The following is a 19131-nucleotide window of genomic DNA, read 5'->3' as shown; positions in this document are numbered from 1 at the left end:
TCCATTTTATCAAGTCCCTCAGGTTTTATATCCGAGTGAGTGACTTGTAAGCTGATGACAAATGCTTTTTTTTTTTTTTTTGCATATGGGGAATTATTGTAACGTTGTTTCATGATTTTATTCACATACATATTTGGCCTGATTTACATGCCTTATTATTATTATTTTTTTTTTTTATAACCTGTTACTCACATGAGATCAAACAATAGCAAACCCTGATGTAATGGGCTTCATAAAGAGCGAACTTGCCAGTTGCCCACTCCTTAAGTCATGCAGGTCAGGCACAAATAAAATTCATGGAATTCATGCAGTTTAAAGACAGGCTACAGATCCTTTGGATTCATATATAATCTTTGCTGCTGCTACAAGGCAACACATAATAATGCTACCATTACACTGAACTTAACATAAGCTTCTTTTATTTCATGAGCTACTGGAGACCTAATGAGACATCCAATGGAATGATTGTTGTATTAAATTAAATGTTAATTTAAAAATTAGTTAGTTGTCTTAATTTGTTGTCTTGTCAATCAGTTGTTGTAACCTCAGTTGGACCTTTGTCAACTCTGTCAGTTTTTGTCAACTTCATCAGTTTTTAACACTGTCAAATTGTAATGAACATCACAGGGTCAGGGAAACACATGACAAGGCAGGCCAGGTGATAAAAATGTACAGTAAGTAATAGATATCATCATACTTCTTCAATTTATTGACTGCATTAAGAATTGCAAGCATAATTTTAAATATGCAAATAAGCTAATTCAAATAATTAAAAAAAATAATTAAATATGCACTACTTTGCATGCATTTCCAGAACAGAAATCTGAACATTTAATAAAGCCGAGTTAAAAATACTTTCATTTTGTTGACATATTAGAGTTAAAGGTTTTTACAGGAGGGATTATGGATATTTCTATCACTTCATAAAACAGAAAATACTGTCAACAGGTCGAAAAAAAATTAATAAACTCCTAATTTGCTGCTTATTGATAGTAAGTAAGTTAGTTGTTGAAGTAGTTATGTTTAGGCATGGGGTCGGGTTAAGTGATCTAGAATATGGTCATGCAGAATGAGACATTAATATGTGCTTTATAAATGCTAATAAATAGCCAATATGCTTGTAATATGCAAGCAAGCAACTAGTAAATAGTGAATAGTGTTCCCTAATCTAAAGTGTTTTACTCAGTGTTTTTGCCTGCAGTGTCTTGCCTTCATATGATGGTGTAATGCCATGTATTTGGACCTTACACACACACACACACACACACACACACTGGTATTCCTATTATTATCTTTAAATAAATCTTAAAGTCTTTAAATGTGTACAAGGCCACAAGCATTCGTCTTGTAGAATGCGCTAGATTTAATATGCTTCAAAGTGTCAACACATCATGAGTCCACGATGGGCCCCAATGTGGATCTAAGTAGGCTATGTGGAAATTTACCAATGCATTAGCAAGCAGTACACGAGTGTACTATTTATAAGCCAAGAAAAAAATTACCAAATATATGTATTAATTTAAAGCTGGGAAACTTGCATGATTGGTCTGATATTCATTCAACTTTAGGCATGTTTCCAGATTGCTCAGACTATTCACAGAGCGAATGTAACGGAGGCCAGCGAGTAAGTGCTGTGCAGGTAAACCTCACTCCCCTGATCTCAAGAGACGCACTAGCGACTGACACTAGAGGCTGCAGTCTTTAGCCTCCTTGTTAGTGCATCCACCTCCCATGCCGGAGACCCGGGTTCGAGACCCACTCGGAACAAGAACGAGGTGTGGCGGTGAGGACCCGGGAGAGGCAGATTACACCGGTCACACGAACAAATTGTTAACATGCTGGACTGGAGAAATGTTTGGATATTCCTGATGTTCTAAAGCTATTGGAAATGAAGGGGAAACTGAAAATAGTGGAGAAGTACAAAAATGTCAAAAGCAAGTGTACTGTTTCCATAACTAGAGCAGCATTTCTATATTCCACTGGGACGAAGGAATCCTTGAAAAACATCGTCCTCCCCGAGCTGCTCTGTTTTTCAAAGAACTCTGGCTCATTGAAACTGCCTTCAGGGGCAAGTTCCTCGATTTTAATTCAGGCAAGTTCCTCAAAATGTTAGATATTCTATTACATTATTCTGTGGCAATTTTAAAATAAAAACTCTTCAAAATGTATATTAACAGTAAGAAAAAAAAATCTGCATATAGTTTTGAGAGAAAAACTTTTTTAGTGCAAACCCTGAAATGCGATGCCAAAGGATACAATGTGAAACCGGACATAACAGCTAGTTGTCTGGCATCTAATATCTTATCATAAACTGAAATAAATAGTGGTTGGCTCATTAAATATTTATGTACTTTGTACAGTCAAAACGTGCACATGCTGTGTTTAGTTTCAGCATCTGATGATGCAGTTAAAATGTAACAAATTGCAACTAGCGTAGTTATCTGGCAAAGTAACTACTGACAAACATTTGTTAAAAAAACAAGTTGAGTGTGGTCCTTGTCCAATTCAATTTATTTAGCTCGTAAATATGCAAATAATGAAGTTAAAATGTTGTAAAAGTGCAGTCAAATTAGTGAAATTTCATGGCCAAAAAAGTAAATTATCAATACTGCAGTGATGTATGTAGCACAGCTCAGCTGACAGAGGTCACTTTCAAACTAAGCAGCTTCTGTTGGTCAACATGGCATATTCGTATGACCAAAACTTTTTCCCTCATGTGAAATTCCTGATCGCTGGATTCCTATTGAAAGGACTGGATTTTGCCAGTGGAAATTCTCTGAATCATAGTTAATGTGATTGCACCTTAAAAGGATAGTTCACCCAAAAATGAACATTTTACCATCGTTTACATTTTGTACCAAACCTGTATGTGTTCTTCTGTTGAACAAGAATGTTGTTAGCAGTGGACGGTAGCCATTGGTTTCCATAGTATTTTTTTTTTCCATACTATGGAAGTAAATGTCCACCGTCAACTGTATCAAAACTGTCGACTTCAAAATAACTTATTTTGTGTTCAGTAGAAGAAAGCAACTCATAAAGGTTTGGAACAGCATTAGGGTAAGTAATTGATGACAGAATGTTCATTTTTGGGTGAACTATACCTTTAAGAAATAGAGTTCTGCAGGGATGACAGAATTTTTGTAAGCCAAAACTCTGTCGAGCAGAAGCAAAGCAAACTCTGAATCTGTTTTCAAGTACATTTCTCAGCTTCCCTCCAGTGATGAAAAGTTTTACCTACTTTCACTCTTAGCTTCTTTTTTGGTCACTTTATTTCAACTATCTTCCAATTCTTTAAGGACATTTTGGCTGTGTTAGCCATTGATGACAGCAAACATTTCGCAACTTCCAAACTAATTAAAACTAGTTCTCGATTGTAGCCTCTGGCTTGCTAGACGGTCTGTGACTGTGCTAAATGATTGGTAGGCAGAAAAGCTTTCTGATTGGCAAAACAAGATTCTGAACTAATGACTCCTTTTTACTTTACACCTTGATATCTGAGGACAGTTCAGTCATGTTTGTATGATCATTGTCTGCAAATCATTCCATTAAAAGTCTACTAAACTCTTAGGGTTTAAACACAATTGAGTACCCAGGATTAATTACAAACTGGTGTGATAAAAAAAGTTGAATAAAACAAATCAAAATTATGTTAAATCGAGAAGCGAAAGGTGTAAAAATAGAGATCAAAATGCTTTTTCTTTTTTTCTTTTCAAATACACAATTTACTATGAGGAGACTCAGCTGATGGGAAGTGTACAGGGAATGTAATTTTCTCTTTTTCCAGCAGGGTGCAGGCTTGCAAAAGAAACATCCTTATCACTACATTCACTAATATGCACAAATATATGCACAAAAATGAATCAAACCGTACGTTCAAGCGTGATAAAGGAAGCAGAACACGGTTTAACGGTGTTTTAATGTCAAAATCAAACTTTTACATGTCACATACCAAACTTTCAAACCATTCTAACCTCTTTTGATTTGTTATTTGTCATAACAAATGCAATGAACGCATTAATTCCATGAGAGAGAGCTTCAAAAACTCCTCTTTCACATAGCATAAAAACAGAGAAATAAAAAACATTTTCCTCACAGGTGCAGGATTAAAGACCGTCAACATGCCTTTCAGGTTAAAGTTCAGGGGTCATTTCTCTACAGGGTAGCAGTAAAATGGTGGATGTTGGGCGAGTACATGAGTTCAGTGTTTATCTCATAAAAAAGTTAAAGTGAATGTTACGGTTTAGACACAATGTTATTTTGCCCTCCCCGTTTTGCAGTAAGTGAGTTGAACTGTTAGGTAAACGTGCAGGAAAAAAGAAAGAAAGAAAGAAAGAAAACACACGGTTTCATATACATAGTCCGTTACGCACCCCATAATGTACACTACTTACAGACTGCTGTATAACAGCATATTTCGCCTATAAACCTGGCAAAGGAAACACGCCATTTTTAGAGACAGTTTCCCTCTTCTCAAGTCCTCCGGTTTCACAAACCCTGTATAGGCCAGTTCAACAGGCTCCTCTCATCAAGGCGCTGAACCGCAGGTTCTGGGCTAGTCTTTTTCAGCTAAGTTTGTGCACCAGTGCTTCCAGTAAAACCAGAAAAGCTGGACAGATTTTGGCATAGATGGACTGGAGTGCACCAGTCCCGCTCCAGACCCAAGGCTGTTCCGTGAAGTGAAAGGGATGAGTCTGCGATTCTCACCGCCGACAGGTAGTCTATCTGAAAAAGGGAAAGAGGGCGCCTTGTGAGGACAAATTCGGAGCGCAGACTAAAGCTCAGCTTTGATAATGGGCTGAGGACACATACTGAATCTCAAGTTTCCTGAGAGTTGGTGAAATACATGTCAGTTTGTTCTTATCGATCAGATTGTACTTACAATGCATAACAAGAGCTAAAACAAAAAAGAAAAAAAAAAAAGTAATTCCTAAACTCAATTTGAAAAATCCAGAGGCTTGCTGAAGACCTGGACGAGGCTGCCGTAAGATTAACAAAGACTCATTAAAATGTCTTGATTGGTTTTAACTGTAATACAGGTATTTGAACAACTAGCTACATTGTGTGTGTCATTTCTGGCTAAATTAAAGATCTAGCTCTCCTCCATCGAATGTTTCACACCGACCTCGCTTTGCATTCACACACGGCCCTCCTAAAGAGGTTATATCCTCAGAAAAAACAACAAAATCTGATTCTTATTTAACAAAATAAGCATTAGCTTATCCTCATGCAGTGTTGCCTTTAAAGAAATTTGGTTTACATATGATCTCTACTTATATTTATATTTGTTGTTTATAGTATAGTATAGATGTATCTAAACAATGTTTAATGCCCCTGTGTATGCACTTTACACAGATGATTAGTTATTCAAATACACTTCAGTGTCTTATATACTAGTTGAAGATCAAGCAGGCAAAAATGCTATATCTACTTTCAAAAAAACGTTTCTTAAAAAAGCCTCAGGTTTGCCAAAATGTCTGTTTATACAGTACATACACACTTTTACACACACACACATCTGCACTAAATGGATATAGACATGTATCTCAGTGTGTGTGTGTGTATGTTTGTGCTGTGTACCGAGTACTGTATGTGTGGTATGATTTAATTGGCTGATTTAAACTCTGAGATCTGATGGGATGGTAAATTAACAGTCATTGTGATAATTGCTCCATTACAGAAGCGATGAAATAGCAAAGAATTCCATTTGAACATTTCAAAGCACTACTGAGAGCTGTAGTATATTCCCATATTTGTAAAAAACAACAACAACAACAACAAAAGACAGGTACTGTAGCTTCACAAATTATAAAAATGAATGACCAGATTTTTTTTTTTCTTTTCTTTTTTTTTTCTCTCTAAAAGTCTGTGATGAAAGCATTTACATGTCTAGTGTTTACCATGTGACTGTAATTAAATAACCATACTGGCTCAGCGACAGGAAACTAGTTAGATTAAAATATTTAGTTGACGCTGTCGCCCTATGATTGGTTAGGAATTCCTTTTTCCTGAAGCTACATGGTTCTATTTTCATGATGTGCCACGATCAGATGAAACGAGCATCCATTTATGTGGTCCGTGACTGGATTTTGTCCATCAGTCCCCACATCGCCCCCTGTCTGTGGGAGGCCTAACATGCAAGTGTTTGCCATTGACAAAGTCTATCCAAGTTTATGAAAGAATAAAAGATGCTTCACTTTTTCTCCTCAACTTTGATATATTGCATCTAGAGTAATGAACTGATGATGAATTTTTGGCAAGGAGAAGACGCCTGTTTTGAACAGGTATAGGCTAGTATCTCAATGATCCTCCTGCTCCGGTGCAGTGCAGTTGCTCTGAGGGCTGGCTGCAGCTCACAGGTACACTTCCCTGCGAGACAGAGTGAGGCACGAGGTGGTCTTATAGTCGCCCCCCGTCCTCGTAAGTGGAATGACCTCTGGGGGGTGTGAGTCTTCTTCATCCGGACGGCGGCCAAAGCCGGCGCTGCTGAATGTGTCGTAGGATGCCGAGGTCATTTTCCGGTTCAGGAGATTACGGTTGTGATCGCCCATGTTCCTGTTCCGGTCCCGACGGCTGAGCGTTCCGAGCGGATCTCCGTTTGCAAGCGAATCCCGGACCTCCTCGCTTCCTCCGCTGCTCTTATCCGTACCTCCGTCTCCGTCTTCCTCTCGGTCGCTGTCGTCTTCCGTGTTGTTGTTGTTATCGCCGGGCAAGGCGAAGGTGGAGAGTTGGGGTGGTTCCATGCGTCTCCGTGGTGATAGTTGCACGGGCATCCAGCAGGTGTCAGAGTGACCAAACTCATCACACTCTTGTGTGCACTTTCCTGTCAGAGCCACGTCAGGGAGCTGCCTGGGGTCTGAGGAACAGAGAAAGACGCAGTTTTAGGATGTCCTGTCAGGGAACTGTCTCTATTGAAATATGCGTGGGTCATAGGTCAAAATTTTTTCTTCAGACTGTCAAGTTTTAGACACTCATGATGTCCCTGGAGAATAAATGACTCTGTCTGTCTACAGTGGTGTCCGAAGGCCTGTGACCAGGTTTATGTCAGTCTGAGTACTGCTGTAATATACTGCTGTAAATAATGCAAAGGAGAAGGACAAACCAAAATGAGAACAAGCCAAATTCTAAGAATTAATGTTAACATTTTAATTGCTGGAAATATAATTCATAATGATAAGAACATGGTATAAAATTAGAAAAATAATCTAAATAAAACCACACTGTAAAAATACTGTAAAATACTACAGTAAAATGTTTAATTGCAAGTTCCCTTACTATATACCATGAAAAAATGTAATAGACTTAATGGGACATTTTAAGTACTTTTACAGTAAATACTGTTAAACAGATTTTAGAAGTATAAACACATTTTTATAATTAATAATTTATAATTTTATATTAATTTACAGTGAACAAAAATGTACACTGATATTCCCACAGTTCCCTGAGATATTACATTTAATGGTATTTTATTTAAACAATTATGTTTCCTGTTAGTTTTTGTTAGCAATTATGTACATTAGGGTTTTATATTCCATCTTATGTTGTTTGATTCATGTTTATTGCATGATTTTAGTGTTTTAATGTTGCAGTTTTGTATTTGGGTGCACTGTGTGAAAAAATGCCAGTGTTTTATATAATATAATATAATATAATATAATATAATATAATATAATATAATAAATGATTCATGCTGCTCTAGCGCTGCTGTCATTAAAGGGACAGTTCACCCAAAAATGAAAAATCTGTCATCAATTACTCACCCTCATAGAATTCTAAACCTGGATGACTGTCTTTCTTCTGTGGAACATAAAATAAGTTATTTTAAGAAATGTCTTAGTGTGCTTTGTCCATACAGTGGACGTTAATGATCGCCAAACTGTTCAGTTACCAATATTCTTCAAAATACCTTCTTTTGAATTTTTATTTTTGGGTGAACTATCCCTTTAAAAGGAAAAACAACAACAACAACAACAACATATGCACGTCATTTTTCACTAGCGGTCTCAGACCTTTCCCACAGATGGCTTTTTACCATTTTCCACATGCTCCTCCTCGCCTACGCTCCCTTCTGGTGTCGTCCTTTCATATCCGTCCTCAGGCAGCGGTAAAGATCCCAGTCTGGGTCCAGAGGAGCTCTTGCTGCTGGGGGTCTCAGAGTCCACCACTCCACTATCATAGCAGCATTGATCAGGTGTCTGACTCACCACAGAAAATGTCACTCTTCTGAGGGGCTGCGGAGAGACACCGGGAGACATGGGATTAAACCATGATAGGTGACAGAAGGTATTCCATCAGTGAAGATTATCTGTATAAGACCTTTGATTGATCTGACTTCACAATGATCTCTCACTGATACTCTGTGGATAAATAAATAAATCTATAAATAACAAACATGTATACAGTAGCATTATACTAAGAAATAAAAAGCATGTTATGGCACCTGAATATCACAAAGACTTGAAGTGGGCTCTTTTGACTTAATTAACCACCTGCAACATCCAGCCATAGCAACACCCTGATAACCATCAATGTTATTTTTTAATTATTTGTGTACTCTTATAGTTTTTAATATATTGAATTTTCTTTTTTTTTTCATATTCATTTTATCTTAATATATTCTGTTATGTGCTTTTGTCCTTGTTTTAATTGCTACTATTTATGTTTAACTTAGTTTTAGTTTTGATTAATTTCCAGGTAGTAGGGTTATTACAGTTAAATAAAACTAAAACTGAAACTGAAATTAAAACCATTAAAAAGTTAATTAAAATGTTTAATTTTATGTTCTCATTTTAATTTATTTTAACTTGGTCTACTAAAATAGCTACAACAAAAACTAGAAAAAAAAAATAAATAATAAAAACTGTGACATAGTTTTGAACAAAAGGCCAAAATGAAGTTTGTTATAGTTCACATCAGAAGAACAAAAATAAGTAAATCGGGGCCTTTATCTCTAATTTTTACAGTTAGAAATTTTCATCTAATATTTATATTTATATTTTATTTTTCAGCTTTAATTAACTTAATAAAAATGATTTTAATAGTAATAATAGTTTAATTATATTAGTTTTAGCTTTAATTAATCCTGTAAACCATAGGATCATGTTTTGCATTGAAAAGCACCAGTCACATTTTCTTCAGAAAATGTAAAAATATAGTTATAAATATAATTAGAAACAAAACCTTTTATTACACCTTGCGGAATACTTCATGGCATGTGTTTTATGGCTTCATCTATGGGTGTGACTCCATCTCACCAACCTAATCTCACACTAGAAAATCAGCACATTCAAAGTCTCCAACAAAATCATAAAGTCTCGTTGAGGCTGCCTGAAACCAAAAGGAGAAATGAACGGAAAGTCTATAGCCATCCAAACGAGTCCCACATTGTCCCTTCAGTGTCTACTGGAGCGATGACTGACAGCTGTTAGGAGAACTGCCTTATGAGAAGTACATTTATATGCTCCGGTCTGCCTTAATCAAGACAAGGGGAAGTCTTGGCCTAATGGTTAGAGACTCGGACTCGTAACCCAAAGGTTGCGGGTTTGAGTCTCGTACCGGCAGGGATTGTAGGTGGGGGGAGTGAATGTACAGCGCTCTCTCCCACCTTCAATACCACGACTGAGGTGCCCTTGAGCAAGGCACCGAACCCCCAACTGCTCCCCGGGCGCCGCAGCAAAAATGGCTGCCCACTGCTTCGGGTGTGTGTTCACGGTGTGTGTGTGTTCACTGCTGTGTGTGTGCACTTAGGATGGGTTAAATGCAGAGCACTAATTCCAAGTATGGGTCGCCACATGTCACGTCACTTTCTTTTTTTCACTTTCACAATGTGAACAGAGAGAGAAGGGGAGTGAGAGAGCCTGTTAAAAGAACAGAGTAATTAACTGATGGTTTCATTTTTCACTGGGGGGAAGTGAAATCGTAACAGAGAGGAGAGAGAGTGATGCATCAGACTTTATGGGTGTCAGGTGTCAAATGTAGCAAACGACAAATGAACATTAATAGAACAAATGTAGGTGGGGGGAGTGAATGTACAGCGCTCTCTCCCACCTTCAATACCACGACTGAGGTGCCCTTGAGCAAGGCACCGAACCCCCAACTGCTCCCCGGGCGCCGCAGCAAAAATGGCTGCCCACTGCTTCGGGTGTGTGTTCACGGTGTGTGTGTGTTCACTGCTGTGTGTGTGCACTTAGGATGGGTTAAATGCAGAGCACTAATTCCAAGTATGGGTCGCCACATGTCACGTCACTTTCTTTTTTTCACTTTCACAATGTGAACAGAGAGAGAAGGGGAATGAGAGAGCCTGTTAAAAGAACACAGTAATTAACTGATGGTTTCATTTTTCACTGGGGGGAAGTGAAATCGTAACAGAGAGGAGAGAGAGTGATGCATCAGACTTTATGGGTGTCAGGTGTCAAATGTAGCAAGCGACAAATGAACATTAATAGAACAAATCATCTGTTTTGTCTGTGAGCCGGTGTCTGACATGGTTCTGCGGGACAGCAACCGGGAAGCAGTTTTTTTAAAGGGGTCATGAAATGGAGAACAAATGTTCTTGACATATACAATACAGTAGGTTACTCCACAATAAAAATACTAAAAGGTTTACAACTCGAAACTAACTCCCCATTTAAAAATATGAATTATTCTTTATACCCTATATACTATATACTATGAATTATTCTATATACCCTCATCAAACGCCTGGATTTAAAAATAAGGAGAATCATCACATTGCGATTAACCTCGATAAACGTGTCATCGTCATATGTAATCAAGGAGGTGTGTTCTGAACATGTCTGTTCTTTCATCAATCACAAGAGCAATACTGCAGTTGGATACAGATTCGGGTCGAGTAAGACCGTTAAACGCAGACGTTGTTCTGTCAGTGGACGTAAAGAAAATAGACCTCCAAAAACTCTGCATAGCCTTCCTAAAGATCTGAGCATTAGAAATTCATGGCATTTAGAAATGTAATGTATTTTTAATGATGTGCCTGAGCAACTGAAAGATTTTTGTTTGTTCTTCATGTTTCACAACGGACTGTTTTGTGAATTATTCTAAACATGTTGCCAGTTTTTCACAATATCTTTTATTGAAAGATATGGCGGTTCCAAGCATTCTGTCCAGGTAAGGTACATTTATTTTTAATCTTACAGTGTTTGTAATAAACATCAGTGTTTAAAGGGTCATGAACCCCCACCCCCCACCCCATTTCAGCACTGGTTTGTTCTCACCACAGTTTTAAAAAATGCTAGAAAAGTGGGCGTGGTGCGCAGCGGAGCGGAGGAGGGGGAAGAGGGGAGACAGACAACACACACACAGCTTAGCGTTCTGACTAGGGATGGGCAATACCACTTATTTTGTTTTCGATACGATGCTGATTCTTTTAAAGGCCAGTATCGTCGATACCGATACGATACTTCTGAACTAAACTTTTAAATTATGAAGTTTATTAAATGATTAAATTATTAAATTACTGAGAGTAAAATGGGTAATGATAACCACTTAACTTTGTTTAAAACACATTTTAACATTCAATATTGCCTTAATTGTAACTTATTAGGTTATATTTTTGTTTACACATGGTTCAAATATGTTTTATTAGTCCTGTCTTGCAACATTTGCGTGTGTTCAGATGAGCAGGAAAATAGTTCTATCCTACACAATTATTCGCTAACATAGGTTATTCGTCCAATTCAATACATATTGTACGCATTTTTTTTTTGTGTTAAATAAACAAAATCACTGGTAAATAAAACACATCTTAATATCGATATTTTTTGTTTGAGTATCAATACTTTCAATACTCGCGTCAGTATCGATATATCGATACTTTGGATCGATACACCGATCCCTAGTTCTGACAGTTTCATTTCGCTCCCATCGAGTTAAAAACACAAATAAAACAAACACTCTTCTTCGATCCATGAACGTTTCTCTCAGTTAATGGTCGCGATGTCATCTCACAGTCTGAAATGTCTGGCATAGCAAATCAACACATGCTGTTGTGAATAATTAAGTTAAGCGTCTTCTCATAGGATAAGAACACGCAGTCTCATTAATAATTTAATAGACACCGACGCGTCATCGATGTACTATAGTCCATTGCCACGTCACAAATTGTGACGTCAACACGATGTAGATTTTAAACCCGGAAGATGAAAATAGTGCAAAAAAGCTTAAAATTAACCAGTTTTCTCCAACAGTTAAAGTTATCGGATGCTAACATTGTCTTCTATGATGTGCAACACAAACACCTCTGCTAAAATCTCAGAAAAAGTAGTCTGGGGTTTCATGACCCTTTAATGCTACTAAGACACCAAGTGTTTCATTGTTTGAGTGTTGCTAATTATATCAGTAGGTACCTGGACCAGAAACATTTGCTTGAGTTGAATATTTGTATTAGTTTATTTTACCATTCCTTTATTAACCCTTCACACAACGTGTAACTAGTGTTTTACTGTTGTCTTCTTTTAAGACATTTTCTAAAAGTAACCCATATAGGTATTTGGATATGTTTATGTTGCATTGTGTTGCAAATGGTTGTATTGTTCAAATTTCTTCTGCCTCGGGCTCAAACATACGGCTCTATCACAGCATGCACCATCTCGAATATCAAAACACACAACATGCTGTATAGGAGGACATGGCTACAGCACGATAAAGTCAATCACAGCGATCAAAGATAATGGCCCTTGAAATTGTGTGTGTTTTACAGAGAGTGAAAATGAGGATGGAAAATTATAATTTTAACAAATATTTGCAAAATTTGCAAACTTCATAAATTAACCTCAAGGAACACAATATAAAAATCTGAAACTGCATCTCATGACCCCTTTAAAAAAAGAGCTTTTTATTCCTTATATTCTGTATATAGTATCATTTTCAAATGATTCTATGTTGGATCTGGAGCATAATGCGTGATAATTTGCTGCTAATGCTTACAGTCATTTCTAGAAGATCCTCGAATCTTTAATATTGTCTTTGTACCTTCCTGCATTGTGCACTTTTCTCCGTGTGCATCTCTGGAGGCACATAAAGACACACACACACACACAAACACACTACTCAGCTTTATGTTGAGCCAATCAATGCAGTGCCCTTGACCCTTGCTGGAAGTCTCAGTGGAACGCTGTTTTATTGACCCATGATTTCCCACCATTGTTTACTAACTCCACTCCTCACTTTTCTCAGAATTTCTGCCTTTCAATTAAGACTGGGGATATCCTCGGGTCTAACTGATACATCGAGCGAAACACTGTGCAGTTTCAGAGATGCATTATATAAGTGCTTTCTCAACTGATGCGTAGCAACACAGAAAAGAGTTGCAGGTCTGTTCTGATTATAAACAGCAGGGGAAACCAATGCTGAATGGAAATTATAAAATGCAACTGACCTTTTAATCATATTCAGTCAGTATAGCATAATAAACAGCCTTATGAACTTTGGTGACGTCAACATTTACATTTATGCATTTGGCAGCTGCTGTTATCCGAAGCGACTCATACTGGATTCAAGGTATACTTTTTTTCAGCTCATGCATTCCCTGGGAATCGAACCCATGACCTTGGTAGAGACCTATGAAATGAAAATTTTGCCAAATTCCGGGACACTGGTTGACTGGATTCCATGAATTTCTTGCACCATGATCTGCTGTTTGAGCTACAGAATGCATTTCAAAATCCATACTTCCAGTCAAACTCTACTGGTAAATTATTTTGAACCAAATTCATCATAATTCAGCAAAACCAGTTGCTTTCTATGAGAACTGTACACGGTTGACTCGTTTGACTGTACGAGGGTGGGACTAGAGGCTCAATAACATGGGTGGGAATATAAGCCTGTTTGCTACATTGTCTTATCGGCACAGTGGAACCAATCAGATTACAGCGGATTTCATGTTGAATTGCCAAGCCCTGCTGGCTTACGTTTGCCACTGTATACTGATTACCCAAGCCCAAGCTTCATTTGATTTGTTTTTTAATGAAGAGTAATTAACTTCATATTTAAGCATGATATCTGCATTTAAATCAATTGCTAAAGAACACAGTTCATGAAGAACGTTTCAGATCATCGTAGAACATCATTTTATCCACACAGCTGCCTGAAGGGTTTCTACAAATTACCCACTGAATTGAATCTCACCTACTCATTTTTGAGGTTTCATGAGTAATGTATCTATACAGTAGGTTGCTCCAAATAAGCTGCACAGAATCAATTTTAGTTGAATATTTCTCAGCTTCTATGGCTGAGAAACAGTATAATTAGCCCTATTATGAGTGTGAGAAAGCAGCTAAAGGTTTGTCTCAAGGTTTGTCGCAGTTTCCTTGACAAATAGCGAGCCATTGTACTAAGCAGTTATCATTAAGCTTAGTTTTAGAGTGATTCTCACTGTCATTGAGTATTATCTGTTGAGAAACACTTTCAATTAAAGCCTTGCTAACCTGTGGGTGAAGGTCTCTTATAGGAAGGGGAAAAATCACAAATGAGATCTCTTTAATATCTTTGTTTCTCTTAAGTGAGTTTAAATGGTGAATAAATGGAGGTTACTTGAGTCTTTTGCTTTTTTCTGAGAAAAAGGCCACTATAATCTCAAGTGTGTCTCTTTGAGAGTTCTAGAAAAGGAAATTAAATAGATTTCATCAAGAACTCCTATATGGTTTTCTTATCAAATTATTCCAAGGCCAAACAATCTGAATAGTGATATTCGTGTTAATAGTATGACATATAAATTTTATATTACTGTATGTCAACAATTGTGTCTAATTGTATGTCTCTTTAATACACTACTCTTCAAAAGCTTGAGGTTTGTTAGATTTATTTTTAAGAAATAAATAGCAAAAAAATACATTATTGCAAAAGTGACAGTAAAACTATTACTAAAGATTTCTATTTCACACAAATGCTGTTGTTTGGAAATTTCTATTCAACAAAGAATCCAGAAAACAAAAAGTATCACAGTTTCCACAAAAATATTACACAATAATATATTAATAATTATAAATGTTTCTTGAGCACCAAATCAGCATATTAGAATGATTTCTGAAGGATCATGTGACACTAAAGTCTGAAGTAATGGCTGCTGAAAATTAGGCTTTACCATCACAGGATGTAATTAGGCCTACATGTTAAAATATATATTTTAAATTAATAATATTAATGTTAAAATATGTAAAAAAATAAAATCTTTTTAACCCAAAAGTTTTGAATGGTAGTGTACATCTGAAACAAATCTTACACTCAAATGAAGAAGAACGTGAAACTTCACTCTCTTCTGAGCCATAAATCAAACATTTGAGTAATGAAATGTCCCTCTGGGCTTTTTAATATAATGCATATTTAGAAGCTGCACCTGTATATCATGCATGAAAGATATGTTTTACAGTATACGTACTTGAGTTTCTACATTTTTAGCACACATGCTATTCCATATTGTCACAATATGATTGGGCATAATATTTGCGTGGGAGACAGAAACTAAGAGCACGTCAGTCACAGAGGTTAAGCTTTTGGCTTTGTGGTTGTTTGTGTTTCTGAGAGAAGAGTTTGGCTAAAGACACCGAGGTTTGGCTGTGTGAATGTGTGTGGAAAGCAGACTCTAGCTAAAGTCACAAAGGTTGGGCTTTTGGATGTTTTGAGTGTCTGTGTTCTTGGGTCTTGGCTGGGGTCCAGTCAGTGCACCAGCAGCAGAAACAGAGCTGATAGAATATTAATGGACTTTGACGGCAAACATTAAAAACCAACCCTTTAATCTGACACAGGCCATTTCCTTTCCCTTTCCAGCATGACATCCAACTGTGTCTGTGTATGTTTACTGATGTGACTGTCTGTTAAACAGTGTGTCTGTTAAACACACACCTGCCTGCCTGCCTGCCTGCCTGTCTGTGTGTGTGTGTGTGTATCCACATCTACAGCGGTGTGCATGCACATCTAACAATCTTGTATGTGAGGTTTCAGGCCTGAGTGTGTGTATGTGTCTGCTTTCCGCAGTCATCGACATAATTAGTGAGAAACACTCTTACCTGACGGCTCAAAGGAAATTAACGAGGCCTGATTAATTAGTGCTTAGCCTCTCCTCTGTGTTCCATGACTCTGCATATTGAAAGGGCATGCCGCATACAATGAATAATTCAGGCAAGCTGATTTGGATATGGATCTATAGTGTGTTCCAACTAAGTACATTCAATTATAAGGTGACCATATGTGTACCAGATGTGTTCGGCTTGAAACAGTGCTGAACAGATCGATCTGTGTGGGACAACAGAGTACCGCAAGAACGATTCAACAGCATGCAGAGCGTCTGCTCTCTATAGCTCTTGCAGTACTTTGATGTCAAACACAGATTGGTCTGCGCTGCGCCGCTTCAAGCCGAACACACCTATAACCTGGACAAGATAGGCAATTTAGAAATCCCGGCCAGGACATTGTAAAAAGAGGAAAAAGAGGATGTATGGTCACCCTATGGTCCCTATTCAATTAGTGACATCACTCAAATAGCACAGAAGAGAAGCTCAAGATTCCAGTAGAATCAGTTGTATTCACGATTAGTGTGCACAAATTGTCCTGTTAAGTATCCCGCTTATTCCATCAAATTATTCAGAAGGATTCGCTGCATTTTTGTCAGAATTAGAATTTTTCTGTTCTCTAGTCTATTCTGTTCTCATTACATAGAAAAATTACATTTAATCTCTCTACAATCCTAGGGAGCAAAAGTTCTCAACTAAATCTCAAACTGTGCTCAGATTTGCCCAGATCAAAGTCTCAATTTCAATGCAAACTCAGAAATTTATCATCATTTGACAACATTTTATTCTGTTACTTATTGAAGTCTGCAAATGAAATGCAATTAGTTTACAAACCATACACTATGGTAAAAGTGTTCTGAGGACATAACATAGTATTGTTCAAGGAAATGCGCAAAATATGCCTTTAGTTGACCATCTCATTATACACAAAAATACATGCACTTGATGACACCTATTACTGATGTACTGCACCTGTTGCATTCACCTACTGTATGTAATGATGCATCATGCTGGAAGGACAGGTAAACAAATCAATAAAAAAATCTGAATGAATCTATCTTTGAAAATTCTTTCTAACAACTCCTATTCCGTTCAGTGGAAGAAAGAAATTCACAGGGGTTCAGAACAAGAAGAAACAAAAAATGATTTTTTTTTTTTTACAGAATTTTCTTTTGTCCTGAACTATGCAATATATACCAGCTCCAAGCAATAAAGTTTTCTTCTGGAATAGCAGTGCTTGCCCAAAAGGCAGCAATACACCACACAAGTATTTACAAATGTGGGACTTAAAGGCATTAAAGGAAGATGCAAAATTGCCCACATCCTGAGAGACAATTTGTCATTGTTTGTTTGCTTTAGTTTAGCATTCACTCATATGCCTGTCCTGTGGAAAACAATTTCACTTGCCTGTGTGTAACCACACCAAACACTGACAGTTATTAATACAAGCAGGTGGCAAACTGACAAGCATAAGTTTGTGTAGGACAGAGATAGACGGACAGACACACACATCATTTACAATTTCCTGTACGTCTCCAGCTCAATTACATGAGAAGGATAAGTGAACGTGTGCACCGGACTGGCGTTTCTGTGTTGGGATAAAGGTCACGGAGATGCGTATGTATTCTGCAATAGCGTGACAGATACTCCCGATGATCATCCTGCACCACAGCTCGCTCTGACTGCAGCATTTTACACTAACGCTCCTCTCACTCTTTCTTTCTGCTCTCTTCCTTTCCCCTTGTTTCTCCTCTTTATCCGTAACTCTCAGCCCTTTTTCTTCCCTCAATTCCCTTGCTGTTTCAACCTCATTCGTTCATTCAGCCCACCATGAATTGTCTCATCTCTCTGAAAAATTGAAGGTGGTCTGAATACTTTCCGTACCCACTGTATCTCTCATCCTCTCTCTCTTTCTCTTTCTTCCGCTTTCTCAGCTCTAGGTGATTTACAGGGCTGCTCAGCAGTATCTGAGTATCAGCACTGAGTCTGTGTGAGGAATAATAATCACCATGCAGTGAAAGAGGCACTGCAGAGAGAGAGAGAGAGAGAGAGAGAGAGACATGGAGGGAGAGTGAGAAAGAGAGAGGCGGAGAGTGTGTCGTGAGGAGAGCAAGAGGTAAGAAGTAGTTGCGCTTGAATGCACACACACACACACACACACACACACACACACACACACACACACACACACACACACACACACACAGATATACAAGCGTGAATAAGTGCACATTAACTGTTGCAGTGGGGTCATCGACTGACTGCAATACAATGTCACGGAGGAAGACAGGCATCAGTGCCCCTTAGTGGCCGAAATCAAGCACTGTCAATTTCTCAAGCATGCTCTGAATGGAATGACATCAGTGCCTTCCTACACATTCTTTAGTAATGTTATTGTGCCTTAGGTCTGCTATATATTTAGATTTTTGTAGGATTTATACTTTTTATAACCGTATTTTTTTGACTAAAAGCTATTAACATTATACTTAAAAAAAAATTTTTTTTAATTATTAAGAATTTCAAGATTATACGTCTGCCATGATGTCAGCATAATATTCACATTCTGACTTACTTATAAGTCTTTCCTGTCTTAAAGGGATAGTTCACCCCAAAATGAAAATTATGTCATTATTAATTACTCACCCTCATGTCGTTCCAAACCCGCAAGACCTTCGTACCTCTTCGGAGCACAAATTAAGATATTTTGATTAAATCCGAGAGCTCTCTGACCCTGCATAGACAGCAACGCAACTGAAACGTTCCCAGACCCAGAAACGTAGTAAGGACATCGGTAAAACAGTCCATGTGACATCAGTGGCTCAACTAAGCAACGAGCATACTTTTTGTGCGCAAAGAAAACAAAAATAATTACTTTATTCAACAATTCTTCTCCCCCGAGTTGCTGTCTTCCGCCATTTTGGAGAGTATCACGACGCATGCGCGCGCTTTCCCTGAACGTAAACAAGGCGCAGCGCATGCGTGTTCTCCATCAGCAGCGCTGTTTACGTTCAGGGAAAGCGCACGCATGCGTCGTGATACTCTCCAAAATCAAATTTTTTAATCAAAAATAGCTTAATTTGTGTTCTGAAGATGAACGAAGGTCTTA

At 37.7% G+C, this 19131-nt stretch overlaps 1 protein-coding gene across 2 annotated transcripts in view; it reads right to left on the bottom strand.

Moving 5' to 3' along the window:
* Nucleotides 1-5804: 5804 nt before the first annotated feature.
* Nucleotides 5805-19131, bottom strand: part of LOC107702324 (protocadherin-7-like) — a 31759-nt gene continuing 18432 nt past the window's right edge. Inside the window, exons 3-4 of one of the 2 annotated variants that reach the window (XM_016504599.1) lie at nt 8033-8231; nt 5805-6853 (exon numbers count right to left, since the gene is read on the bottom strand). In XM_016504599.1, coding sequence (XP_016360085.1) covers nt 6351-6853; nt 8033-8231 — 702 coding nt within the window. In that variant the 3' untranslated portion in view covers nt 5805-6350. Of the gene's footprint in view, nt 7070-8032; nt 8232-19131 lie in introns of both variants that reach the window. The other variant, XM_016504600.1, reaches the window with a different exon arrangement.

The sequence above is a fragment of the Sinocyclocheilus anshuiensis genome, unplaced genomic scaffold, assembly GCF_001515605.1.
Source record: "Sinocyclocheilus anshuiensis isolate Anshui unplaced genomic scaffold, SAMN03320099.WGS_v1.1 scaffold86, whole genome shotgun sequence".
NCBI classification, from domain to species: domain Eukaryota; kingdom Metazoa; phylum Chordata; class Actinopteri; order Cypriniformes; family Cyprinidae; genus Sinocyclocheilus; species Sinocyclocheilus anshuiensis.
This window is presented reverse-complemented; position numbering and strand designations above follow the sequence as displayed.